The following is a 26,443-nucleotide window of genomic DNA, read 5'->3' as shown; positions in this document are numbered from 1 at the left end:
TGGGGTTATTTTTTCCCGTGTGTATTACTTTACATTTCTCCAATTTAAATTTAATTTGCCATTTTGTTGCCCAATCACTTAGTTTGGTGAGATCTTTTTGAAGTTCTTCACAGTCTGCTTTGGTCTTAACTACCTTGAGCAGTTTAGTATCGTCTGCAAACTTTGCCACCTCACTGCTTACCCCTTTCTTCAGATCATTTATGAATAAGTTGAATAGGATTGGTCCTAGGACTGACCGCTGGGGAACACCACGGCTACGTCTACACTGGCATGATTTTCGGAAAAGCGCATCTAGATTGGCAGGACGCTTTTGAGGAAAAGCACTTTTTGCGGAAAAGCGTCTGTGGCCAATCTAGACGCGCTTTTCCTCAAAAAAGCCCCGATCGTCATTTTCGCGATCGGGGCTTTTTTGCAGAAAACACTACTGTGCTGTCTACACTGGCCCTATTCTGGAACAGTTTTCTGGAAAAAGACTTTTGCCCGAACGGGAGCAGCATAGTTTTTCCGGAAAAGCACTGATGATTTTACATTAGATCGTCAGTGCTCTTCCGGAAATTCAAGCGGCCAGTGTAGACAGCTGGCAAGTTTTTCCGAAAAAGCAGCTGATTTTCCGGAATAACTTGCCAGTGTAGACACAGCCCACAAGTTACCCCTCTCCATTCTGAAAGTTTACCATTTATTCCTACCCTTTGTTTCCTGTCTTTTAACCGGTTCTCAGTCCATGTAAGGATCTTTCCTCTTATCCCATGACAACTTAATTTACGCAAGAGCCTTTGGTGAGGGACCTTGTCAAAGGCTTTCTGGAAATCTAAGTACACTATATCTACTGGATCCCCCTTGCCCACGTGTTTGTTGACCCCTTCAAAGAACTCTAATAGACTAGTAAGACATGATTTCCCTTTACAGAAACCATGTGACTTTTGCCTAACAAATTATGTTCTTCTATGTGTCTGACAATTTTATTCTTTTCTATTGTTTCAATTAATTTGCCCAGTATTGACATTAGACTTACCGGTCTGTAATTGCCAAGATCACCTCTAGAGGCCTTTTTAAATATTGGCGTTACATTAGCTATCTTCCAGTCATTGAGTATAGAAGCTTATTTAAAGGATAGGTTTCACACCATAATTAATAGTTCCGCAATTTCATGTTTGAGCTCTTTCAGAACTCTTAGGTGAATGCTATCTGGTCCCAGTGACTTGTTATTGTTAAGTTTATCAATTAATTCCAAAATCTCCTCTAATGACACTTCAATCTGTGACAAGTCCTCAGATTTGTCACCTACAAAGGATGGATCAGATTTGGGAATCTCCCTAACATCCTTAGCTGTGAAGACTGAAGCAAATAATTCATTTAATTTCTCCTCAATGACTTTATCGTCTTTAAGTGCTCCTTTTGTATCTCAATCATCCAGGGGCCCCACTGGTTATTTAGCAGGCTTCCTGTTTTTGATGTACTTAAAAAATGTTTTGTTATTACCTTTTGAGTTTTGGGCTAGCTGTTCTTCAAACTCCTTTTTGGCTTTTCTTATTACAGTACATCTTTATACTTAATTTGGCAGTGTTTATGCTCCTTTCTATTTATCTCACTAAGATCTGACTTCCACTTTTTAAAAGATGTCTTTTCATCTCTCACTGCTTCTTTTACATGGTTAACTCACCGTGGCTCTTTTTTAGTTCTTCTACTACGATTTTTAATTTGGGGTATACATTTAAGTTGGGCCTCTATTATGGGGTCTTTGAAAAGTGTCCATGCAGTTTGCAGGGATTTTACTTTAGTCACTGTACCTTTTAATTTCTGTTTAACTAACCTCCTCATTTTTGCATAGTTCCCCTTTTTGAAATTAAATACCACAGTGTTGGGCTGCTGAGGTGTTCTTCCCACTACATGAATGTTAAATGTTGTTATATTATGGTCACTATTTCCAAGCGGTCCTGTTATAGTTACCTCTTGGAACAGATCCTGCATGCCACTCAGGACTAAATCAAGAATTGCCTCTCCCCTTGTGGGTTCCTGTACCAGCTGCTTCACGAAGCAGTTGTTTAATTTATCAAGAAATTTTGCCTCTGCATCTTGTCTTGAGGTGACGTGTACCCAGTCAATATGGGGATAGTTGAAATCCCCCACTATTACTGAGTTCTTAATTTTGATAGCCTTTCTATAATCTCCCTTAGCATTTCATAGTCACTATTACTGTACCGGTCAGGTGGTCGATAATAGAGCCCTACTGTTATATTCTTATTAGAGCAGGGAATTACTATCCATAGTGATTCTATGGAACATGTTGATTCATTTAAGATTTTTACTTCATTTGATTCTAAATTTTCTTTCACATATAGTGCCACTCCTCCACCTGCACGACCTTTCTGTCCTTCTGATATATTTTGTACCCCGGAATGATTGTGTCCCATTAATTGTCCTCACGCTACCAGATTTCTGTGATGCCTATTATATCAGTAATCTAGTTGGGATTATTTTTTCCAATGTGCATTACTTTGAATTTATTAGCATTAAAATTCATCTGCCGTTTTGTTGCCCAGTCACCTAGTTTTGTGAGATCCTTTTGAAGCTCTTCAAAGTCTGCTTGGTATCATCTGCAAATTTTGCCACCTCAATGTTCACCCCTTTCTCCAGATCATTTATGAAGATGTTGAACAGCATTGACCCCAGTATGGACCCCTATGGGACAACACTAGTTACCTCTCTCCATTCTGAAAACTGACTATTTATTCCTACCCTTTGTTTACTATCTTTTACCCAATCCATGGAAGGAGTTTCCCTCTTATCCCACAATAGCTTCCTTTGCTTAGGAGACTTTGGTGAAAGACCTTGTCGAAGGCTCTCTGGAAATCTAAACACACTATATTCCCTGGATCCCCTTTGTCCACATGCTTGTTGACCGCCTCAATGAATTGGAGTAGATTGGTGAGGCGCTATTTCCCTTTACAGAAACCTTTCCCCCAACAAATTATGTTCATATGTGTTTGACAATTCTGTTCTTTACGACAGTTTCAACCAATTTTCCTGGTACTGAAATTAGACTAATTAGCCTGTAATTATCTCTAGAGCCCTTTTTTAAAATTGGCGTCACATTAACTATCCTCCAGCAAAGAGGATATGGAACCCTCGGCCCCTGCCTACTCCAGCCTTTGGGTCTTTCCCCAGCAATAGGGCCCCAGCACTGCTCCTTGTCTGGCAGTTTTAGTGGCTCTCTAGTGCAGTATTGGCTGGTAAGATATTACAGAGCCCTTCCTTGCTCCCTGTGGACATGCACCCCAAGAAGCTGCATGCTTGCAGTGTGCATGCACATGCACGTATCCACAGCACTGCAGCCCCGGATGAATTCTGCCCCATTGAGCTGCTAGGATCCAAATGCTTCACATGGTCCTAGAACCCCTTTAGGCTCCAAATCCACCCTTCCCCCTCCGTTCCACCCCTTCTTTCAAGACTCTTCATCACTGTGAATGCCCTTCTGGTGGCTGGAGCCATGGAGGTTCCTGCTACAATGGCCACCGGGCAATCAAAAGGCTCCCTGCCCTGAGTATGGTGTGGGCACCTGGCAATGTTCCCAGCCACTGCTGACACTCCAGGCTGTGCCAGACCAAACTCAGACCTCCATGTCATACTGCTAGTCTGTCGGCTGGCTCCTGGGAACATGGATAATTGGTTCCTGTGCGGGAAGTGGCTGCAGGGAGAGCCACTCAGAGGAATGGGGGGGAGGCAAGTGGAACACCCCATTTAATTTTGGTCGTGTGCTACTACAAGTCACCAATGCCTGGGAACGTTGGCAGTACAACGCATAATCAAATCAGGACCCCAAATTGCTGTTAGTACAATTGAGACCTGTATTGCTGTCTGTGGCTTTGGTGGAACGAGTCTGCTGGGTTTCAGCCCATGTAGCAGCAGATAGGGGCTTGCAGCATTGAACCACCAGCACTACTAAGTGAAAAGACCTGAAATAGAAGGGGCCCTGGAGTTCCCCTCGCCTGCGTGCCCAGCTCTGGCCATCCTAGTGCAGGATTTCATTCTGCAGGGCTGGGTTTAATGTTTACCTTGCAAGACACCGGAGTAAACGAAAGAAACATCTGCAGGCTCTGAGGTGGCCATCCCCATTACCTCAAAGTCGCTGGCAAAGGCGCTTGTGTCCCTGCTTAATCTCAGCTTGAATGTCCTGGAAGGTAAGTGAAAAGGTGAAGAGTTGGTCACACAACTTCAGGGGTGCTGGTTTGTGACCGGAGCTCCCAGGGGCTACCCTGGTACATGGCTGGCATTAGGTATGTGCAGTCGGTTACCCCACGTACAGGCCCACACTTGATTATAGGTGCTGCTCCAGGCTCTTTTCGCATGTACGGGAGAGTTAGACAATTTATTTTATTACCTATTAAAACAATAATGATTAAAAGTTCCAATTATATTAAAAATACCTAAGTACAGACACTTGTTTTGTAGAAGTCAAATGTTCCTTACGACATATACAAATCACGTTGAAATTTGTCCGTCTGTTTTAAACCATGCACCATAGTGAAGTCTGTAATGTCCTTTTTTGCACCACCAAGTATATAGGTTTATACATAAATAGGTCCTGCTCCATATATTCAAAGGGCCTGCAAGTAATCACGCTGGTGCTGGTACAAGCGATCAGTAATAATAATACCATGTCTACAGTCCAAAACAAAGCAGAGTGAGCAAATGTGTTATCTCAGTTCCTGCAGCAGACATGTAGGTCCATATAGAGCAGATCAGCTTGGTTTCAGCTTATTAATGGTTTGCAAACGGCAGCGACTTTAACCCAAGTAGGATTCTACCCATATACACTCACTGTCCTTAAAGAGACAGAATAAAGGTACCTCTGATATGCCTGAAATTCTAGATGAACAATTTTGTCATGCTCTTCTGTGGCTCTTTTTGCCCTCTGATGCATCCATTCTAAAGCTGCTCTGTCATAAGACACTCTCTCGTGGTACTTTGTGAACGACCGTAAATATCCAGCACACTCTGCTGCAAAGGGAGGAAGACAGAAGAGTGAATGCAGGTTTTGGCAGTAGCAGGTTTACATTTGCTCTGTTACTTTTGGAGGAAGAAATGGTCTGGTGGTTAAAACACAGCGCTGGGCACTAAGGGAAGCCTGCCAGGCTGGGAAGACCGACTCACGTTAGCTCCGCTCAAGCTAGTATGCTAACAAATAGCCGCATGGACACTGCAACATGGGTTGGAGCTCAGACCTGCTGCCCAATTCTAAGCCTTCCTGACACCCTGGATCCAAGCACAGCTTGGTAGCCCGGATGCAGCTGCCTCAGCCACGAGGTCCACACTATTACTCTTTGCGTGCTAGCATGTGCCTGGGCTAGAAGTCATGCTCCCTCGTGCAGTGGAGACAAACCCTAGCAGGCCTGCCTTCTGTTCCTGGCTCTGCCAGAGATTTCCTATGTGCCTTCATTGCCTCAGTTTCCCCATTTGTAACGACAGCAGTGCTTGCGAGACTCTGTAGTGATAATGGCAGTGCCTGTGAGGCGACCTAGTTGAATACAGGGTTAGAACCAGGAGAGACTTACAGAACACACCTAGCTCTTTCCTATACCTGCTCTTCCAACAAAAATCGGCTTGTCATGGATAATGAACCTGACTTGCTGGCTGACCACAGCTGCAGTCCTTGCACAAGCAAAGCTTTTTTTCCCGCACAAAGGCTGCAGTGACCTCACTCAAAGTTTCAGCATCAGTGTGTGATCCCTGAATGTAATTCTCCCCTTCCCATCCACAAGGTCCCTGCCATACTCTCCCTCTTCAAAGACCCCAGTACACGGAGTCACACGGGTACCCCAGCGCAAACAGGAGCTTGCGGCAGCTCTAGATACTATTAAGTAATGTTGGGCTGGGAATGAAGTGGGGGAGGGGGCATTGTTTTTTGCAGCTGGGTTCACCTGGCGATCACACCTTGCTATATTCACACGCTGCGACGTGTTCATGGGCTCTCACTGATTATCAGGCCAGGTGTCTCCGTTCCCTGTCCCCCCAGGAGAGGTCTGGTCCCGAGCAGAGTGGAGACCCAGATCGCCAAAGGGTTGCAGGCCCCTAACTGCCATTTAAAGCGATGGGAGGTGAACATCGCTGCCAGCACTTCTCACACAAGAACCAAGCTGCCGGAGGGGAGAGTCTGAGCAGACAGTTGGGTGATTCATGCAGAATGCCAGGGGGCAGGGCCATGGCTGGCGACTTCACTAGGGCACAAGGCGGGAGTCAGGCTGGCGCATTTTTCAGATCAGGTGCTGAGGACGGGCCTCAACAGGCCGTTAGGAACAGGGACATTTTTAAGTGGGGGAGGGGAGTGTGTGAAATCCAGGGCCCTTACCCCTGTTCACCCCTCCCCCGGGGCAGAGGTCAGGAGCAAAGCCCTGGTACACAGTCCAGCAGCCAGGACCATGGGCAAGCACTGGCAGAACTCCCTGGCGCATGGGGCTGGCAGCAAAGCCAGCTGGCAAGGGGATGGAAGCCGAGCTCCTGGCACGTGGGGTGGCGGTGGAGAGCCCAGAGGTGCTACAGCACCCTCCCGCAAACCTAGTTCCCACGCCTATGCCACTTTCACACAGTTTTACATCACGGGCTGCAGGTGTGTCGCTCCCCATTTACACTAGTGCCAGGTGGCACTCACGTGCCCTAAGCTTTGCAGACCACTTTCCCCCTTGCAGCGGGGCTGTTATAAGCCTCAGCTAAGTAATCCTGGGGATCTGGCTTGGCTCCAGGGCAAACAAGGCTGCCGCCCGCAACCTCTCTGCTCTAAGGATACAGCATTATGATCCCTTCACTGCTCCAGTCACTTCTCAGCCTGCAAAGAAAGCACAAACGAGCAAAATTTTGCCTACCTGAGCCACCCGTCTTGGCAAAAGCAACAATGCTGCACAGAGCGAAAGTAGTAAAGCACCGAGAAGCAAGCATGGCGCTGGCAGAGATACGCGCCCTGTGAGGCACGCCAAGCGAAGGATTCTTCACCCCAGGGCATCACTTCCAGGGAAATGCATCCTCGCCCATGCCCTGCCTGTGCAGACTTGCCTGTTTGTGCTGCACACCTTGCATGTGGGGGACGAGATTGTTTCAGAGCACACGGGCTGCTCCCACTAACTTCGTCGGGAGCAGAGCGAACCGAGTCCCGAAGTTTCAGAAAACCCTTCAGCGCTGTCCCTTCTCTCAGCAGCGTGTGTCTAGCCTCCCTCATTTAGCCTAGCAATCCCATTGGGCCGTTCCATGCATCAGTCATAATAGAGGAGGGAAGAGCAACAAGCAGAAAGGAGACGTGTCCAGTCACTGCTGGGTCTGCAGTGGTGGGGGAACAGTCTGTATAGTGGGGGTGCTGGGGCCATTGAACCCAACTGTAAATCCTGGATATAATGGAAACCACTTCAATTCAGGGGTGTTGCAACCCCCCCTGGTCCTTCCTGCACCTATGGGGGTCTATGGAGAGTCACTAAGACCAGCCCTGGCCACAGCGAGGGTGGCACCAGCACACAGGACACCCAGGCTTGGTTGGCGGGTAAATACATTTAAAATGCAGCTGGTCCAGAGTCCCAAAAGCGAGTCTTTGCCTTGGGATGCCCAACATAAGGCATCTGAGAGGGCCACAGATTCCCAAGTGCGGGGGCTCCCTTCTGAGAATCAGCCTCCTTTCAAGGCATTGCACTTTTGGCTTCTGCAAAATGATGCCTCCCCCCAGTCACTGGCAAGCCCCAGGCCTACACAGAATCAAGCAAGGAGACGTGGTTATGCCCTTAGCGTGTTTGCTGTGGTTGTGCTGGAAAAAGAGCTGAGCACATGCTGCTAGGCACCCTCAGTGAGACCGGCCCTGTCCCGAAGTGCTTATGATCCCAATAGACAGGAGAGAAAAGGGGGAAGGGATAAGAGAGTTACTCCCCTGAGCGATAACGGGGGTTCTTCAAGATGTGTCCCGGTGGGTGCTGATGCGTCCTCGTGCCAGAGACCGGAGATTTTTCTAGCAGTGCACCACCGCACCACACATACACAGTAGCATCTCCTTGTGCCACTGGTGTTTGCTAGGCGTGTGCATGGCACAGGGCCTCTGCTCCTTCTCTACCTTGGTTCTAGCCCCAAAGAGGCTCCAAAGCAGGGGAAGAAGGGAGGGTAGTGGAGCACCCAAGGGACACACATCTCGGAGAACCCCCGTTACTGCCCAGGGTGAATAACTCTCCTTTTTTCTTCAAGTGATAGGCCCATGGGTGCTTCACTCTGGGGGTATGTCTACACTTGCACCCTAGTTCGAACTATGGATGCAAATGTAGGCATTCGAAATAGTCAGTGAAGCGGTGATTTAAATATCCCACGCTTCATTAGCATGATCTCGCCGGCACGTTACTCCGATCAACAGCTGTTTCAAAAGTGAAAGTGCACGCCGGGACGTGTTAGTTTGAACCAAACCCCTTGGTTTGAACTAACGTTACTCCTCATGGTTAATTTTCGGAACCAGATAAGCGTGGGGGCTGGGAATGTTAGGAGCCAGGGGGAGTCTTGGGGGAGAGGCAGGGCACTGAGTGTTTGTAGGGTTGCCAGGTGCCCGGCATTTTTGCATCCTGGCTGGGGAAAAAAAATCAGAAAATACCCGACATTTTAGGTGTTCGGTATTCTCTGAATTTTTTTACCGGACAAGAGGCGAAAATACCAGACTGTCCGGGTGAATACTGGACACCTGGCAACCCTAACTTTGATCCAGGGACATTTGCTAGGAACTGAGCCTATGGACTATGTTTGCCCTGCAAAAGGGACCGTTGAGGGGGCCTGCCCATCGACATGAGGAATCACAGGATATCTGTGCCATAGAATGTCTGAGATGGTCTTTCAGTTATGTCATGGTGCTGAGGATGGGGTCAGCGTCAGCACCCTAGGAGGAGGCATGTAGGTGCGGGGTCTCTCGGGTGCCACATCCGGTGCCGTCTTCAGTGCTGATCTATGATGTTTGGTCGGCGCTATGGATGACGGGGCTGCCAGTGCTGACGACTTATGCCTGGGCTCAGAGTGGGCCCTCTTGTGTGGCCCCGGTTGTTTAGGTGGTGCCGTGGCTTGTCGCCTTCATACACCCTAAATGAGCTTGGTGCAGGGGGCAGTGATTTAGCTGGAAAGACTTGAGCATTTGCCTTTGCCTTGTCAGAAGAGGTAGAGGGATGACTTTGCTCCATGCATCCGGTCTTGTCTATGTCCTTGTTTTTGGAGGGAGAGTCCCCACGCAAAGGTTGTAACGACTTCTCATACAGGAAAGTTTTCAGTTTGTTGGCGCGGTCCTGTCTCTCTCTGGCTGTGAGGTTCGAGCCATGGGAGCACTTCTGCACCAGATGTGCCTCTCCTAGACACTTTATGCAGTGTCAGACGCTGGCATGGCTTTGTAACAAGAGTTGCTGTGTTTAAAGTGTGGAGAGCCAGCCATTTTGAAGTGAAAGAACAACGAAGAAAACTTTTTTATTAAATGAACAGGAAAGGAAGGCATAAAAACTCGGATATGAGAGAAAAACAGTGGGAATTTAATGATTTTTGTTGTTTCGGGTTGAAAGAGGATGACTGAAGGGGAGCTCCATCTGCTGCTGAAGACGGCAGAGAAGGAACTGAGCCGCAAGAACTTGGGCCACAAGAAATCTGATGAGGTTCAACAAGGACAAGTGCAGAGTCCTGTACTTGGGACGGAAGAATCCCAAGCATTGTTACAGGCTGGGGACCAACCAGTTAAGCAGTAGTTCTGCAGAAAAGGACCTGAGGGTTACAGTGGATGAGAAGCTGGATATGAGTCAACAGTGTGCCCTTGTAGCCAAGAAGGCTAAAAGGAAGTTACTCACTTCGTGCAGTAACGATCGTTCTTCGAGGTGTGTCCCCGTGGGTGCTCCACTTCTGGTGTCGGGCTGGTCCCGGCGCCGCAAATCGGAGCTTTACAGAGCTGTGTGGCCAGACCGCGTGCGTGCACTCTCGTTTCGCGCCTTTCATCTGCCGCGCGCTGTCCGGCTCCCGCCAGTTCGTCTTACCGCCTATCTGAAAGACAGAAAGACAAGATTCCGAAGCAGGGAGGAGGGCGGGTCATGGAGCACCCACGGGGACACACCTCGAAGAACGATCGTTACTGCACGAAGTGAGTAACTTCCTTTTCTTCTTCGGGTAGTCCCCGTGGGTGCTCCACTTCTGGTGACTCCGAAGCAGTAATCTCGGTTAAACGCGTGTTTCGGAATCGGTATTCTGAGGAGCAGGCAACACTGCCATGGCTACTGCTGAGTCAGAGGCGAAGTGCTGAACAATTGCATAATGTCTTGAAAAGGTAGAAGTAGAAGACCAAGTCGCAGCCCGGCAGATGTCACAAAGAGGGACACCTTTCACGAAAGCTGTAGACGCAGCAACTGCTCGTGTTGAGTGAGCTCTAGGCTGCGAGGTGAGAGACTTCTTACAGATAGTATAGCAAGTCGTGATATAAGAGACAACCAGTTTAGAAATGCGCTGGGCGGATAAGAACTTGCCCCTAGAAGGCCCCGATGTTGAAATGAAGAGGCGATCCGTCTTACGTAGAGTACGGGTTCTGTCTATATAGAAAGCCAGAGCTCTACGGACATCGAGCGTATGCAGGAGAGCGTCTCGCTGAGAGGCATGCGGTTTTGGGTAGAAACATGGCAGAACAATTGGTTCGTTTATGTGAAAATCCGTACAGACTTTAGGTAGAAAGGCTGGATGAGATCTCAGTATCACTGATTCCAGGTTGAAGACTGTATATGGAGGTGTTGACATTAGTGCGGATAACTCGCTCACCCTACGTGCTGATGTTATGGCCAGAAGAAAGAGTACCTTCATTGTAAGCATCGGTAGTGGTACCGTGGCCAACGGTTCAAACGGTGGCCTAGTTAGGACATCAAGTACCAGGTCAAGACTCAATGCAGGTGGCGGAGGCCTCCATGGTGGGTTGAGGTTAGCCAATCCTTTGAGAAATCTAGCCATCATGGGGTGAGAAAAAACTGATTTGCCTTCAACGGGGTAGTGAAAGGCAGCTATCGCCGCTATATGGACCTTAAGTGATGAAATGGCGAGTCCAGTTGACTGTAGCTGGAGGACATAGTCCAATAAGACATGCATCGGCGAAAGCAAGGGGTCTAGAAGCTTAGGAGCACACCATCGCACGAATCTGGACCACTTTGACAGGTAAGTTTTCCTGGTGGAATCTCTCCTGCTGTGCAGGAGAACACGCTTCACCTGGTCCGAACAAAGATTCTCGGACTCGCTGAACCATGTACCATCCATGCAGTGAGGTGCAGAGTATCCAGCTTCGGGTGACGCAGGGAGCCTCTCTGTTGTGTCAGCAAATCCGGTAGACAAGGTAGTCGGTGCGGTGCTCGTACGGAGAGCTGCCAAAGAATTGAGTACCATGGCTGCCTGGGCCACGCTGGGGCTATGAGTATCACTCGTGCCCTGTCCATCACGATCTTCTCGAGTACTCTGGGAATGAGTACAACAGGGGGGAATGCATACAAGAGTGATGTGCCCCAGTGAAGGAGGAATGCGTCTCCCAGAGAGTGAGGGCCCACTCCCGCTCTGGAACAGTAGGCTCTGCATTTTGCGTTGGCACGTGTGGTGAAGAGATCTATCGCCGGAAACCCCCACTGATGGAAGAGAGTTCGGAGGACATCTGTGCGGATCACCCACTCGTGGTCCTGGGGGAAATACCTGCTCAGTGCATCCGCTGTGGTATTGCTCACACCCGGTAAGTATGACGCGACTATAGAGATGTTGTTTCGAATGCACCATTTCCAGAGGCGGATCGCTTCTGCACAAAGTGAACGGGATTGGGCACCGCCCTGTCTGTTCACGTAATACATTGCCACTACATTGTCTGTGAGAATCCTGGTGACAGTGCCTCTTATGTATACCTTGAAGTGTTTGCAGGCACGAAACACGGCTCGAAGCTCGAGAAGATTGATATGGAGCATCATCTCCGTCGTGGACCAATGACCCTGAACTGTTTTTGTGCCCATGTGGGCACCCCAGCCGATGAGAGAAGCGTCTGTGGTTATCTCTCGTGACGGTTGCGGTGCATGGAATGGGACTTCTGACAACATGTTGTTGTGATTCGTCCACCATAATAGGGAGTCCTTGACATGTACTGGAAGTACCACAGTCTTGCGGATGCTGTGGTCCGTAGGCTTGTACACCATGCTTAGCCAATGCTGCAGACACCTGAGGTGTAGCCTTGAATGGCGCACTATGATTGTCGTGGAAGCCATATGCCCCAGAAGCTGGAGATATACACGTACCGGGAGCATTGGAGCTTGCAAGACTGTTTTTATCAGGTCTTGTATTAATTGAAAACGCTCGAGTGGGAGGTGGACTCTTTCTGACTGGGAGTCGAGACGCGCTCCTATGAAGTTTAGAATTTGTGTTGGTAGTGGGTGTGATTTTTGAATGTTCACAATAAGGCCGAGGGAGTCGAACAACTCCTGAGTTGCGACTACCATGTGCTGTGCCTCTGACTGGGTGCGTGCCTTGATGAGGCAATCGTCGAGGTAGGGGAAGATAGCGACTCCTATCCTTCGAAGATGGGCAGCCACTACCGCTAGTGTTTTGGAGAACACCCTTGGGGCTGAAATGAGGCTGAAAGGCAGGACCCTGTATTGAAAATGGTCGTCGCCCACTACGAATCTGAGAAAACGCCTGTGCGCTATGTGTATCGTTACATGGAAATATGCGTCTTGCAAATCTAGGACTGCGAACCAGTCTCCTTTGTTTAGTGCTGGCATGATCTTGGCCAGGGTGGTCATTTTGAAGCGCTGCTTTCGGATAAAACGGTTTAGACCCCTCAGATCGAGGATGGGTCTCCATCCCCCGGACTTTTTGGGAACTAGGAAATACCTGGAGTAGAACCCTTTGCCCCGGAATTTGTCGGGTACTCTCTCTATGGCTCCAATCTCGAGCAGGTGAAGAACCTCTTCTCGAAGAGCGGCCCCATGAGATGGGTCCCTGAGAAGGGATGGGGTGGGAGGAGTGGTAGGAGGGATTGAAGCAAACGGGATTGTCAGGCCCGATGATATGACCTCTAGGACCCATCGGTCTGAGGTAATGGTGGCCCATCGATGAAGAAATGGCCTCAGGTGGTGGTGGAATAAGGTGGTGGTGGTGGTTGTAGGCTTTAGTGTGTTGACCGGTGGAGACATGTTCGAGTCCTCCGCACGGGAGTCAAACCTGCTGCTTCTGGGAAGGCCAAGCAGCAGAGCGATTCTGTTGTTGATGTTTACGTTGAGGGCACTGTCTAAATCTAGGCTGGTCGGATCCACGCTGCTGTTGCTGTTGCTGCTGCTGCTGCTTATAGGGGAAATAATCATATCTCCTCTGGAAGGGATAGTATCGTCTGCGTTTAAAAGGTGACGTGTACATCCCCAGAGAACGGAGAGTCATACGAGAGTCCTTGCCAGAATGGAGGATCTCATCGGTAGTAGAAGCAAACAGCTTCTGGCAATCAAAGGGTAAATCTTCCACTTTGGAGTTCAACTCCTTAGGGGCTCCCGCTGACAATAACCAGGAAGCTCTCCTCATCGCAATGCCTGTTGCCATCGCTCGAGCGGCTGTGTCGGCAATGTCCGCGGCTATCTGAAGGGCTGTTCTACATGCGGTGAAACCTTCCTGGACAACCGATCTAAGGAGAGACTTCTTACTGTCAGGGAGGTGTTGCATAAGTTCCGGTAACTTAGAGTAATTATCAAAGTTATGGTTCGATAACAGAGCAGCATAATTGGCAACCCGCAGTAGCAAGGTTGAGGAGGAGTAAACTTTCCGACCAAAGTGGTCCAGTTTCTTTGTCTCCCTATCCGGTAGGGAATTCTTAAATTGGGGCATTTTGTTCTTGTGGCAAACCGCATCCACTATCAGGGAATTCGGTTGAGGGTGATTGAAAAGAAAATCCAGGCCTTTGGATGAGACAAAATACTTTTTATCAATTTTCTTATTGGTGGGCGGTATCGATGTTGGTGTCTGCCAGATGTCCTGTGCCACTTCCAAGATGGCATCATCTACCGGGAGTGCAATCTTTCTTTGTTGTTTAGGGTGTAAATTCTTAAACAACTTATGTTCTTTAGCTTGAGACTCAGTGAGCTGCACCTCCTGAGATTGCGCTACACGTTTAAACAGGTCTTGGAATTCTTTAAGATCGTCCGGTGGTGACTTCTTGCCCAAGGACAGCAGTTCATCCCTAGAGGGCTGTGGTGAACCGGTATTAGGGGACATATCCGGATCAGCTTCTGAGAGTTGCCCTTCCTCTAGATCTGACATTTGTGATCGATGTGTGGGGGAACGAGAAGGTATGGGGCGTCGTAGCGGAGAATGTTTGGAGATCTCCGAACGCACAGAGCGTGGACTAACTGACCTACAGGAACATGGAGACCTGCGATGAGATCGAGAGTGACTGCGATGAGATGATTCAACATAGTCCGGTCTATAACGATGGGTATAGTGCCGGTCAGACCTTGCAGGGGACAAGCGTCTAGAAGATCAAGTACTGTCATACCTGACATAATATGTACTTCTTGGTGAATGAGTTGGTGATCGTGAGCGTCTCGCAGGAGAAGATCTAGAATATCTCTGGTGTGAACAGCTACGCTCTCTATCATAATAGTGACGAGATGAGAGACTGCGGTGATAATAACGCCTATGATCTCTTGCGTGGTGCGTAGAAGCACAACGGTGAGGGGATGGTTCGTGATAAGACCTTGGCGAGGTACACCGGGAGATTCCCTGGGTATTTGATTTATGTGTTGATGCTGCTGGCTGTGTAGAGCCTGGAGAGTGAAGGGTTAAGGGCTGTGAAGCAGGCACCTGAGGAGGGGCTGATCCCCTGCCGGTGCTGAGGACAGCTCCCTGTGAGGGGCCGTGGTTAAAGGCACTTCAGCAGCCGGCATCGATAAAGCTGGTGCCGCTGCATCAGTCTCTTTAAGAAGCTCCGGTGCCGGGTGAGGTTCCCGTGCCGGGGGCTGTCGAGATTCTGAAGTGCCGGCCGGCTTATTTACTGATGGAGCACGGGTTACCCTCGAACGAGAAGTACCCGGCTTGTCACCTGCGCTTACCCGCGACTGCGGAGCAGCTGGCAGGGAATGAGCAGGAGAGGCTTTCCTCTTTTTTGATGAGGGCATAGCCTCAGAAGGAGCCTTCCGCTTATCAGCCGTGGGGTCCGAGGCAGAGGATCCTGAGGCAGTGGAAGGCATGAGAGCCTTATCAAACAGGATCTCTTTTAAAGACGTTCCCGCTCCTTGCGGGCTCTAGTCGTTAGGCTGGCACAGTGGGTGCACTTTTGGGGGATGTGAGTCTCCCCAAGGCAGCGGATACAAGCCGAGTGCCCGTCTGACACCGGCATTGGCTCAGCACAACCTTCACACTTTTTGAAACCGGGGGAGCCCGGCATTTTGAGTTCTGGGGACTGAACGTTACCGCAGGCTAAGTGCAGCCGCTTGTATGCGTCCCCGGTTTCTCTCTCTCACTTTTCTTCTTCTTGTTCTCTTTTACTTTCTTTATATTTTATTTATTTATTTATTTATTTATTTTTTCAGGTAACCAGAGCAGGCAACAGAAAAACGCCAACACTGTATGAAATAGCACTGCTCTTTCTCGGTTTCTTCTTTTTTTTTCACCGTGTCTGCCAACGGGGCTAAACGCGCTATATATTTTAAAGTTTTAAAGTTATGAACTTTCCCCACGGCAAGCAACCGAAGGGGAGAAGGGGGAAACTTTGAGGAGAAAGGGGAGAAGCTCCGTCTGTGACCCAAGGCGGATGAGAAGAACTGGCGGGAGCCGGACAGCGCGCAGCAGATGAAAGGTGCGAAACGAGAGTGCACGCGCGTGGTCCGGCCACACAGCTCTGTAAAGCTCCGATTTGCGGCGCCGGGACCAGCCCGACACCAGAAGTGGAGCACCCACGGGGACTACCAGAAGAAGAATGGCATATTAGGCTGCATTAGGCGGAGCATTGCCAGAAGATCCAGAGATGTCATTATTCCCCTTTATTTGGCTCTGGTGAGGCCACATCTGGAGTATTGTTGTGACGGCGCGTTGGGGGTCCCCCGTCTCCTGCACCCCGAAATGGCATGAACAGACTTCACCAGCCAGTAGAATGGAGGTTGTTTATTGTTCCTCCAGCACAGCGCAGCACAGATGTAATCTGGTTACAGGAACTGGGGCTAAGAGGCCTCAGTGCCCCCCTTGAGATAGGGGAGTCCCAGTCCCCCTCCCCAGCTCCTTCTCCCCTGCTTTCCAGACAGGAACTCACGAACTCTCTTCCAGCCCTGCCCCCCAGCCAGGGCAGCATTCCACCTTCCTTTGTTCCTCTCCATGGGGGGTGGCTGGCCATACTCGTTTGCATAGTGACTCATCCTGTTTTGCTGGGTCGTGGTACCCACGGCAGCCAGTGGGGGTTACCCCAGAGCCAGCAGCATAGAAACCAGCCAGATACCCCCACTACGTCACAATTGTATCCAGTTCCGGGCCCCCACTACAAAAAGGATGTGGATGCATTGGAGAGGGTCCAGCGGAGGGCAACCAAAATGATTAGGGGGCTGGAGTATATGACCTCTGAGGAGAGGCTGAGGGAGTTAGGTCTGTTTAGTCTGCAGGGGCGAAGAGTGAGGGGAGATTTGATAGAAGCCTTCAACTTCCTGAAGGGAGGTTCCAAAGAGGATGGCGAGAGGCTGTTCTCAGTAGTGACAGATGGCAGAACAAGGAGCAATGGTCTCAAGTTGTGGTGGGAGAGGTCTAGGTTGGATATTAGGAAAAACTATTTCACTGGGAGAGTGGTGAAGCACTGGAATGGGTTACCTAGGGAAGTAGTGGAGTCTCCATCCCTAGAGGTGTTTAAGTCTTGGCTTGACAAAGTCCTGGCTGGGTTGATTTAGTTGGGTTTGGTCCTGCCTAGAGCAGCTGGCCTTGATGACCTTCTGAGGTCTCTTCCAGCTCTATGATACTATGACCAAGTAAAAGATAACTTGTGTGTATCCAGTCTAAAATGGCCATTAAATGGAACCGGGCGGAAAATGCAACTTGTCTACTCAAACTTCTGGGACTAGGGTTGCCAGGTGTCCGGTTTTGAACCGGACAGTCCAGTATTTGAGCTTTCTGTTTGAGAAACAAATTGAGAAAATATAAATGAGAAAATATAAATATCTGGTATTTTCTAAATAAGATGTAATGTAGATTGTGATATAATGTCAGGTGTGTCCGGTATTTTTGTTGAAACCATCCAGTAACCCTATCTGGGACACAAACTAAGCTAAGCTCTCATCTTGAATTTAACTCCTTGTTTCCAGCTGCATTAAACGCTCAATAGAATTATAAATGGCAGTGGCTTTTGGAGATTCACCTGTAGTAAGATGAGGGCCTAAAAGATAAGCCACAGGCCTGGTGTGATGTCTGAGACCTACACAATGGTCAAGACTTTGCTAATATAAAGCCAAGTTAAGCTGTGAGCTAAAGGCAGGTCCTGCTCACAGAAGTTGGCAAGAATAGGGCTGATAGGTCTGAGTGTTTCTGCACTAAGAGGTACTAAGCACAGGCCAGGGAGATGGTAACAGAACACCACCTTGTTAAACATCTTGCTCCCAATACACTCCCCATAGATAACAGGCACATACTGACCCAGGTTTACCACAGGTTCTAAAACAACATGATGAAATAGCAATATTTTGATTGGCCCACCTTGTACAAGCTAAGGAACAGTATCTTGGTAACGTGCAAGGGTAGCAACCTGATGTGTCAGGTGTGATGTGTCACTTTTTTGCACCCATGTACAAAAATGCACCTTAAGGAGGTTGTCCTTGTGCAGCCGATGGGACAGCAGAGATCCCACCACTGACTGATCAGAGTCCATTGTCACGGCACACATTCTTAGCATCACTGTAGGCATCTGCTCCAGGGAGCTATTCCTGTGCTTCATTTACAATAAACCTGGCCTGATGCCTTCATCTCTTATCTGATTGTGTGTCTTCGGGGGTTCTCTTGGAGTCTGCTGTGTTGGCTCTCTGTGCAAAGCCAGTGCAACATACGAGGGGAGCAGATACATGCAGCCAAATTGTTATAATCATTGAACAGATCAAGATAACAGTCAGGACACTGCACCAGGGACTTCTGACCACGCCACCTTTGGGTGCAGCTGAGATCACAAACACACGGGTAACTCTTTTCTGACTGTGAACAGTATAAATAATAAAATCAACCACCCCATGGAACAATTTAGAGTACGTTGATTTTATTATGCTCAGTGTCCACTCTCCTGTTGGAGATAAACTATAAAGTCCACTGATGTGCCTGAGGAACTCTGGACTGTGTCCAACACCTGATTACAAAAGGATGCCTCTCACCTTCAACTGCAGGACTTAAAAAACACCAAAGTGCTACACTCTACAAACACCCAGCTCTTGATAGGACTTTTTAGCAGTAGATCATAAAGTGCTTACAAAGGAAGTATCACTAGCCCTATTTTACAAATCAGGAAACTGAGGCATGGAGCAGGACATGACTTGTTCAAGGTCACTCATCAGACCAGTGGTTGCACTAGGAATACAACACACAGCTTCAGTGATCCATTCACTAGGCAATCACAATTGTGCATCAGTAAAATGTGAATAAGTTGTGACATGACTTAGAAGTGTGAAGAAGGGCTGTTAGGTAAGACACAAGGGCTACGTCTACACTGGCATGATTTTCCGGAAATGCTTTTAACGGAAGTTTTCTGTTAAAAGCATTTTCGGAAAAGCACATCTAGATTGGCAGGATGCTTTTCCGCAAAAGCTCATCTAGATTGGCAGGATGCTTTTCCGCAAAAGCACTTTGCGACCTGGAGCAGGGGGTTAAGGTACATGACCTGGATTGTGACCCAGGGCAAGGAATTGGGATGCAGGATCTGGGAGGGGATATGGGTGCAGGATGAGAGGCATGGTTTGGATTATGTGGGGTAGGGGATACAAGGGGAAGAACATTGAGGGGAGGGTGGGTCTGGGGTGCCAGAGGCAGAGACTGGTCAGACGTACCTGGGTGACTCCTGGCTAGCAGCTCAGCAGGTTTCTTGGGCAGACTCCCTGCCTTCCATGCCCCTGCTGCAGGGCCATGTGCTTCTATGAACAACTGCAAGCCAGATTGGGGGGGAAGCGGGGGAATGGTGTGGAGAAGGACAGTGTGCGAAGAAAGTGACCAATGGGAGTGGTCACCCCCCCCCCCCCCGCTTTCAGCTGTTCAAAGAGAAACAGGGCCCCACAGCTGACTTTACTCAGCCTGGTGGGGGTGGGGCACACAGGGAGCCTCCCTGAGGCTCCAGACTGCTGGCAGACTGGATCCAGCGGCTAGGTGGGCCAGATTTGGCCAACGGGCCACCCCCAAGCTAGGATAAAAACTTTCTGGCAATTATGCATGCAGCCCACACACCCCTCAATTGGAATACAGATGAGCAAGCACTCAAAAAAAAAACAAAAAAAAAAAACAATGAATGCCAGTTCAGTTTTGCAGATATGGATGCGAAATCCACCCAGGGCTCTGTCGTTCAGCAAGTCTAGCTTCTAGAATGCGTGCTTTGATTTTACATAGAAAACTACGTGACCATTTGTCCCCAGTGCTTCTACTTACTATCACTAGTATCTCCGTACTTCATTAAACAAACAGTAAACACATCTACATGCTGCCTGTGACCTGGTAGAGCCAGGGAGGGCTGCTTCTTTTGAAGCAGTGAAGCCATGAACACAAGTTTCCAGCTGCACAGCAGCTGGATGCTCATGGACATGCCTGGATAGTGCCTATCACTGACCTGTAGACACCACAAGGCGAGCATGGGCTCAGAGGCGGCCTCTGGTGTTGTCATGGCTGGTGAGCCAGGGAGCTGAGCCTTGTGCACAGACAAGACCCTCCCCATCCCACTAAGGGAAGGTGGCAGAGAGGTGCATCACAAGAAACCCTGTGAGGGCAGGGGCTCAGACAGGAAAGACAGAGGGTTATCTGGATCCCAGTCTGCTTGCTAAGGGGTAGGAAGACACCAGATGGTTAGAGAGGGGAATACTGCTGAAGATACCATCCAGGCAGGGGAGCTCCATAAAAGGCACTGGGAGATGTGGCAGAAGGTCATGAACAAAGCTGGAGAGAAGGCAGCAGAAGGGACGTGGCAGGAGTGAAGGCGAGGGACCCTATTGGGCTGGCCAGGCTCTGCGGGCAAATGGGGTGGGTGTTAGTCCCCTGCTGACCCAAGAGAAAGGTCCTGAGATCACACTGGTGTGAGGTGCTGTCCAGGGCAAATGTCAATGTCAGATTCCCAGTTCTTGGAAGCTGTCAGTAACTGCAACCGTGATGTGACATCCACACTGCAGTATCCTCATTTATCGATCCTAGAGCTCAGATGTACAGTGCACCTCATCCCAATGGTGTGTAGCTCCCATGTCCAACACTGCCACGGGAGTGTGGGGTGGCACCTGCCATCTCGACATGCACTGGGAACAAGGACACCCAAGCTTCCCTGCCTTACAACTCCCGCTCTCTTTTGCCCCTTTAGATCTCTCATTTATATGGTCTAGGTGCCTTCTCAAGTCCAGCTGGGAGGCAGCTGACAAATCCTAGGTGCACAGGACTCTGAGTCAGTCACTCTGTGATTGGGTGTTTGCAGCAGACAGGTTATTCTTCTGGCCACTAAAAACACAAAATCAAAAAGGCCTCAATGTGTTAGGGCCCCCCACAGACTGGTGCTGCTCTGGTCCCTGCCACTGCCTGCAACAGGCAGGGAGCTGCTCCAGGCCTATCAGTTAATCAAAAGCAGTAAACCATTCCCATCCCTAGCAGGTAGTATGGTGAAAATAAGCAACATTTCCATGTTAGTTGTCTCAGGGATTATTAGTGGCACAGAAGGAAATTGGTATTTTAAAGAAATTTTAACCTTCCCAAGTCAACCTTTGAAACCCAACTCCCTCCCCCCTTATGCGATCCTCTCTCTTCTATTAAAACCACTATTTGCAATCCCCTTTGTTACCCTCATTTTCCAATTTCAGCTGCTAAGCTTAGGGCTCATTTCCTCAGATTTCTGACCCACTCTGGATTCCAGCTGTCACGAGAGCATCCCTTGAGTAAGGATTGCTACACTACAGAGGCTATGGGCACAACTATATTGACAGACGTGTGGCCATAATCTCATAGCATAGATGCAGCCTATCCCTATGGAAGAAGTTTTTCTACTGACGAAGAAACATCTCCATGAACAAGTGTGCTTCCAACGATCAAGCTCTCGTCCACTGACAGAGCTGTCAGCACAGCTGTTAGAATGTGGGTTTTTTCCCCACTTCTGAGCTACTGCGACTTAACTTTTCAGTGCAGACGAACCTATGAAAACAAGTCCTGTGTCTTGCTTTGGGACACCACATCCAGTGTTCCCTCCAGAATGAAAGTGCCTTCTTTCCAGTACAATTCTCACAAGGGGATTTGGAGAGATCTAGTGGAAAAACAAAACACTGCAAATAAATCCTTGTCCATTTCCTCTCCATCCCAAGAGACATGGAATTTGGTTATAGTGTCTTCTCCGTGTCCTCAGAGCCAGTTCTTTTTCTTTTCCCTCTAGTCTGTTTCTCTTGCTACCTAAAATGGCTGGTGAGAGAATCCTTTTAAATTTGTAGTCCCCTTTGTCATGTGACCTCACAGTCAGTTTCAACATCTTGATACAATTCTAACTCTGGCATTTGCAGAAGCAGTGAGACAGAAGACAGTTAACTGTAAACTTTTTTTTTAATGGAAAATGGAATGCTTCATTGTCAAACATTTTAGATGGGGATATGAACAACACATTACAAAAACAAAGGAGTTCACATTGCATTGAGTTATATAATGTGGCAGCAGCTTAAAAAAATTACACATTTATGGTAACCCATCAGTTACAGTTAAGGTAACCTGGGGTAAGAGAGAATTCAGCTCTGTTGCCATCTCACATTAAAAAATTAAAACACATTCAGTAGCGACGGTTGAAACGAGGGTCATTGGGTCTGTTTGCTCTTTCCTGGCCTGCAAATCCTTCCCCTTGCATCCCTCCACCATGCATCATCTGGCCTTGGTTGCCACTCTGCATGAAGCCTCCACGCCTACAAAGAGATTCATACACTAATTTTTCTTCTGAGTGTTTATGTTTTCACTGCAACTCTTTCTTGTAGGACTTTCATTCATACGAAGATAAAATGAGAAGATTTATTATTCATTGTCATTATATCAATGACAAAAACATTCTTGAATTATTATACTTTGTATCACTAAATTATATTTATTCTCTCAAAAGATTTCACTGATTAATTTAAACATTCTAAGGAATGACTGCTACAGAGGGAAGGGAATTGGAATAGGAGGTACAAGTCCCAATTACCCTTGGGGATAAAGCTGCTTACCCTGACAGGCCTCCACGATGCATGGCATGGCTTGGTCTGCCTCTACTACTACCTAGAAATAAAAAAAAGTTCAAGCATTTCCTTTTATTATCTCCATCTCTATATAAAAAAAAAAACCTTTTCCTGCACGACAGAGTGACGTCATGAGTCACTCTGCATCCTGCAGCCTCCTTTACACCCACACCCCCTTCCTCCCCCGCACTCCAGGTAGCCGCAAGCCATGTGGCTTCCCCCCTCACCCATGCTTGGGGTGGGTGGATGGGTGGGGTAGAGCTCCGTGGCCTTCAGCCAACCCCCCTGGGAGAGAGAACTGGGCCTGCTGCAGCCCGGCAAGACCCGCCAGGCGACCCAGTGGAGAGAGCCGCCCCGGGGCCTCTGTGGCCGAGGGGGGTTGGCGAGTGCAATGATCAGGGGGCACAGCCCCCTAGTTCTCCTTATATCCAGTTTTGCTTTCTTAATGTTAATAACACTATGTTTAGCATCAGAAGTGTAGAAGCAATTAGTGACAAAGCAAGAAGTGTACCTTGCCATCTCTCATGATCCCGTCCCATCATTCCTCCATCCGTGCTGCTCTGCCAAGAGCGATCTTTATGCCCCTCAAATTTCCGACCATGATCTCCCCAGTCACGTCCATCCCTGTCAAAGAAAGAAAAATCATTTAGGTATGTTTCCTACCAATTCAACAGCACATGAAGCCAAACATAACATCTCATTCATATACACAGGGTTCGACAAACCGCTGTTTCTACTCGCCCGTGGCGCGTAGATTTCAGCTGGTTGCTCTGTGTGCCCCATTTACTGGCGCCGCGCACATTCGCAGTACTGGTCTGGCACATGCGCGGTTCGGGGCTGGTGAATAGCTCTTGCCGCAGTTTGTTGAGCCCTGCATATATACATATTAACATAATTGACACAAACGTATCTGGAATCCACAATGATCATCTGTTGCACCATACTGTAGTAATAAACTTGCTGAAAAAGCCACCTAATGTTACAAATGAGGAAACAAGATTTCCTTAATCCTATTTAATCAACAAAGCTTAATGTCCATTGACTTCTCCGAATATCCAGGCTGGCCAGTCTGACCAACTCAATACAGTAATTAGAATTGAACGTACGTTGTCATGTCTTGGCACAAAGATTGCTAGGAAGAGATCCACCTAACAAAGAGAGGGAAGAGCATCTTTGCGGGCAGGCTTGCAAACTTAGCGAGTAAAGCTTTGAACTAGGTTCGGCACGGGATGGCGACCTAAGCCCTGAGATAAGTGGGGAAATGGGATACTGGGAAAAAACACAAGGAGGAAGGTGCAACAGAGGAGGACCCCCAATTCGTATGGAGAATGTAGGGCAATCAGCTAGTTATCCAAGGTGTCTGCACACAAACACAAGAAGCCTGGGAAACAAGCAGGAAGAATTAGAAGTCCTGGCACAGTCAAAGAACTATGATTGGACTGGAATAAAGGAGACTTGGTGGGATGACTCATGACTGGAGCACTGTTCAGGAAGGACAGGTGGGAGAGAAAAGGTAGAGGAGTTACACTATACGTAAGAGAGCAGTATGATTGCTTAGAGCTCCAGTATATAGAAGGTGAAAAGCCTATTGAGAGTCTCTGGGTTAAGCTTAAAGACGGAAGCAACAGAGGTGATGTTGTAGTTGGTGTCTGCTATAGACCACCAGATCAGGTGGAGGAGGTAGACTAGACTTTCTTCAGACAACTAAGAGAAGCTTCCAGATCACAGGCCCTGGTTCTCATGAAGGACTTTAATCACCCTGACATGCTGGGAGACTAATACACAGACAATCCAGGAAGTTTTTGGAGAATGTTGGGGATAACTTCCTGGTACAAGTGCTGAAGGAACCAACCAGGGGACACGCGCAGCTTGACCTGCTGCTCACAAACAGCGAGGAATTAATAAGGGAAGTAGAGGTGGGTGACAATCTGTGAAGTAGTGATCATGAGATGGTCGATTCCAGGATCCTGACAAAGGAAGAAAGAGCAGCAAAATACAGATTCTGCACCCCAGAAAAACAGACTGACTCCCTCAGACAACTGATGGGCAGGAACCCCTGGTATGCTATCATGAAGGGGAAAGGAGACCAGGAGAGCAGGCAGCATTTTAAAGAAGCATCATTGAAAGCACAAGCACAAACATCCCGATACGCAGTAAGAAAAGCAAATATGGTTGGTGACCAGCTTGGCTTAGCAGTGAAATCCTTGACCAACTTAAGCACAAAGAGGAATCTTATAAGAAATGGAAATTTGGACAGATGACTAGGGAGGAGTGTAAATATATTGCTCAACAATGCAGGGGTGTGATCAGGAATGCCAAAGCACAACTGGAATTCTAGCTTAGCAAGGGATGTGAAAGACAAGAAAAGTTTCTACAGGCATGTTAGCAGTAAGAGGATGTGGGACCCTTACTAGATGAGGGAGGTAACCTAGTGACAGAGAACCTTGGAAAATCCTGAAGTACTCAACGCTTTTTTTGCCTCTGTCTTCACAGACAAGGTCAGCTCCCAGACTAACACACTAGGCAACACAGTATGGGAAGGAGGTGGGCAGCCCTCGGTGGAGAAAGAACAGGTTAAGAACTATTTAGAAAAACTGGACACACAAATCCATAGGGGCGGATCTAATGCATCCGAGTGTGCTGAGGGAGTGGGCTGAAGTAGAGCCATTGGCCATTATCTTTGAAAACTTGTGGCAATCAGGGGAGGTCCTGGATGATTGGAAAAAGGCAAATGTAGTGCCCATCTTTAAAAAAAGGGAAGGAAGACAGCCCAGGGAATTACAGATTGTTTAGTCTCACCTCAGTCCCCAGAAAAATCATGGAGGGGATCCTCAAAGAATCCATTTTGAAGCACTTGGAAGAGAAGAAAGTGATCAGGAATAGTCAGCATGGATTCACCAAGGGCAAGTCACGCCTGACCATCCTCGTTAACTTCTATGAGGAGGTAACTGGCTCTGTGGACATGGGGAAGTTAGTGGATGTAATATCCCTTAACTTTAGCAAAGCTTTTGATATGGCCTCCCGCAATATTATTGCCAGCAAGTTAAGGAAGTATGGATTGAATAAATTGACTGTAAAATGGATGGAAAACTGGCTAGATTGTTTGGCTCAAAAGGTAATGATCAATGGCTCCATGTCTAGCTGGCTGTCAGTTTCAAGTGGGGAAGAATCCTAAGCACTGTTATAGGCTGGGGACTGATCAGCTAAGCAGCAGTTCAGCAGAAAAAGACCTGAGGATTACCGTGGATGAGACGCTGGATATAAGTCAAAAGTGTGCCCTTGCAGCCAAAAAGCTAATGGCATTTTAGGATGCGTTAGGAGCACTGCCAGCAGATCTAGAGAAGTGATTGTTCCCCTTTATTCGGCTCTGGTAAGGCCACATCTGGAGTATTGCGTCCAGTTCTGGGCCCCCCACTACAGAAAGGATGTAGAGGCATTGGAGAGGGTCCAGCAGAGGGCTGGAGCACAGGACGTATGAGAGACTCAGGGACTTGGGTTTATTTAGTCTGCAGAAGAGAGAGGAGAGATTTGATAGCAGCCTTTAACTACCTGAAGGGGGATTCCAAAAGGATATAGAGAGGCTGTTCTCCGTTGTGACGGATGGCAGAATGAAGAGCAATAAATAGTCTTAAGCTTCAGTGGGGGAGGTCTAGGTTGGATATTAGGAAAAACTATTTCACTAGACTAGGGAGGTAGTGAAGCACTTGAATGGGTTCCCTAGGGAGGTGGTGGAATCTCCATCCTTAGAGGTTTTTAAGCCCCTGCTTTACAAAGTTCTGGCTGGGATGATTTAGTTGGGGATGTTCCTGCTTTGGGAAAGGGGCTGGACTTGATGACCTCTTAAGGTCTCCTCCAGCCTTCGGATTCTGTGTTTTGCAGAGGGATTATTCAGAGCAAATAGTATCTGATTTTAAAGTTAACAAAACTTTGGAAGCACTTTTACTGTTTTTTCCCCTGAAAGGAGCTAAATATCCTTCCAGGCTGGTCCTTGCCATTTCAACTGAAAATCAGAGGTAAAACCCCACCGTGTAACTGGTGAATAAATA

The 26,443-nt window shown here is 48.3% G+C and overlaps 2 protein-coding genes across 6 annotated transcripts in view; both read right to left on the bottom strand.

Annotated features, from left to right (window-relative positions):
• The window catches only part of LOC102461827 (disintegrin and metalloproteinase domain-containing protein 10-like), a 34,109-nt gene extending 24,143 nt beyond the window's left edge, over positions 1 to 9,966 (bottom strand). For all 3 annotated transcript variants that reach the window (XM_025180195.2, XM_075903093.1, XM_075903094.1), the window contains exons 1-3: positions 6,858 to 9,966; positions 4,848 to 4,998; positions 4,053 to 4,171 (exon numbers count right to left, since the gene is read on the bottom strand). In XM_025180195.2, the coding sequence (XP_025035980.2) occupies positions 4,053 to 4,171; positions 4,848 to 4,998; positions 6,858 to 6,930 (343 nt within the window). In that variant the 5' untranslated portion in view covers positions 6,931 to 9,966. The remainder of the gene's footprint in view (positions 1 to 4,052; positions 4,172 to 4,847; positions 4,999 to 6,857) is intronic.
• An 11,753-nt stretch (positions 9,967 to 21,719) lies between these two features.
• The window catches only part of LOC102457986 (scaffold attachment factor B1), a 44,280-nt gene continuing 39,556 nt past the window's right edge, over positions 21,720 to 26,443 (bottom strand). For 2 of the 3 annotated variants that reach the window (XM_075903089.1, XM_075903091.1), the window contains exons 19-21: positions 22,909 to 23,021; positions 22,386 to 22,437; positions 21,720 to 22,088 (exon numbers count right to left, since the gene is read on the bottom strand). In XM_075903089.1, coding sequence (XP_075759204.1) covers positions 21,959 to 22,088; positions 22,386 to 22,437; positions 22,909 to 23,021 — 295 coding nt within the window. In that variant the 3' untranslated portion in view covers positions 21,720 to 21,958. Of the gene's footprint in view, positions 22,160 to 22,385; positions 22,438 to 22,908; positions 23,022 to 26,443 lie in introns of all 3 variants that reach the window. The other variant, XM_075903090.1, reaches the window with a different exon arrangement.

Source organism: Pelodiscus sinensis, chromosome 19, assembly GCF_049634645.1.
Source record: "Pelodiscus sinensis isolate JC-2024 chromosome 19, ASM4963464v1, whole genome shotgun sequence".
In the NCBI taxonomy this organism is placed as follows: Eukaryota; Metazoa; Chordata; order Testudines; family Trionychidae; genus Pelodiscus; species Pelodiscus sinensis.
The sequence above is the reverse complement of the archived record's forward strand: the minus strand, read 5'-3'. Positions and strand labels throughout refer to the sequence as shown.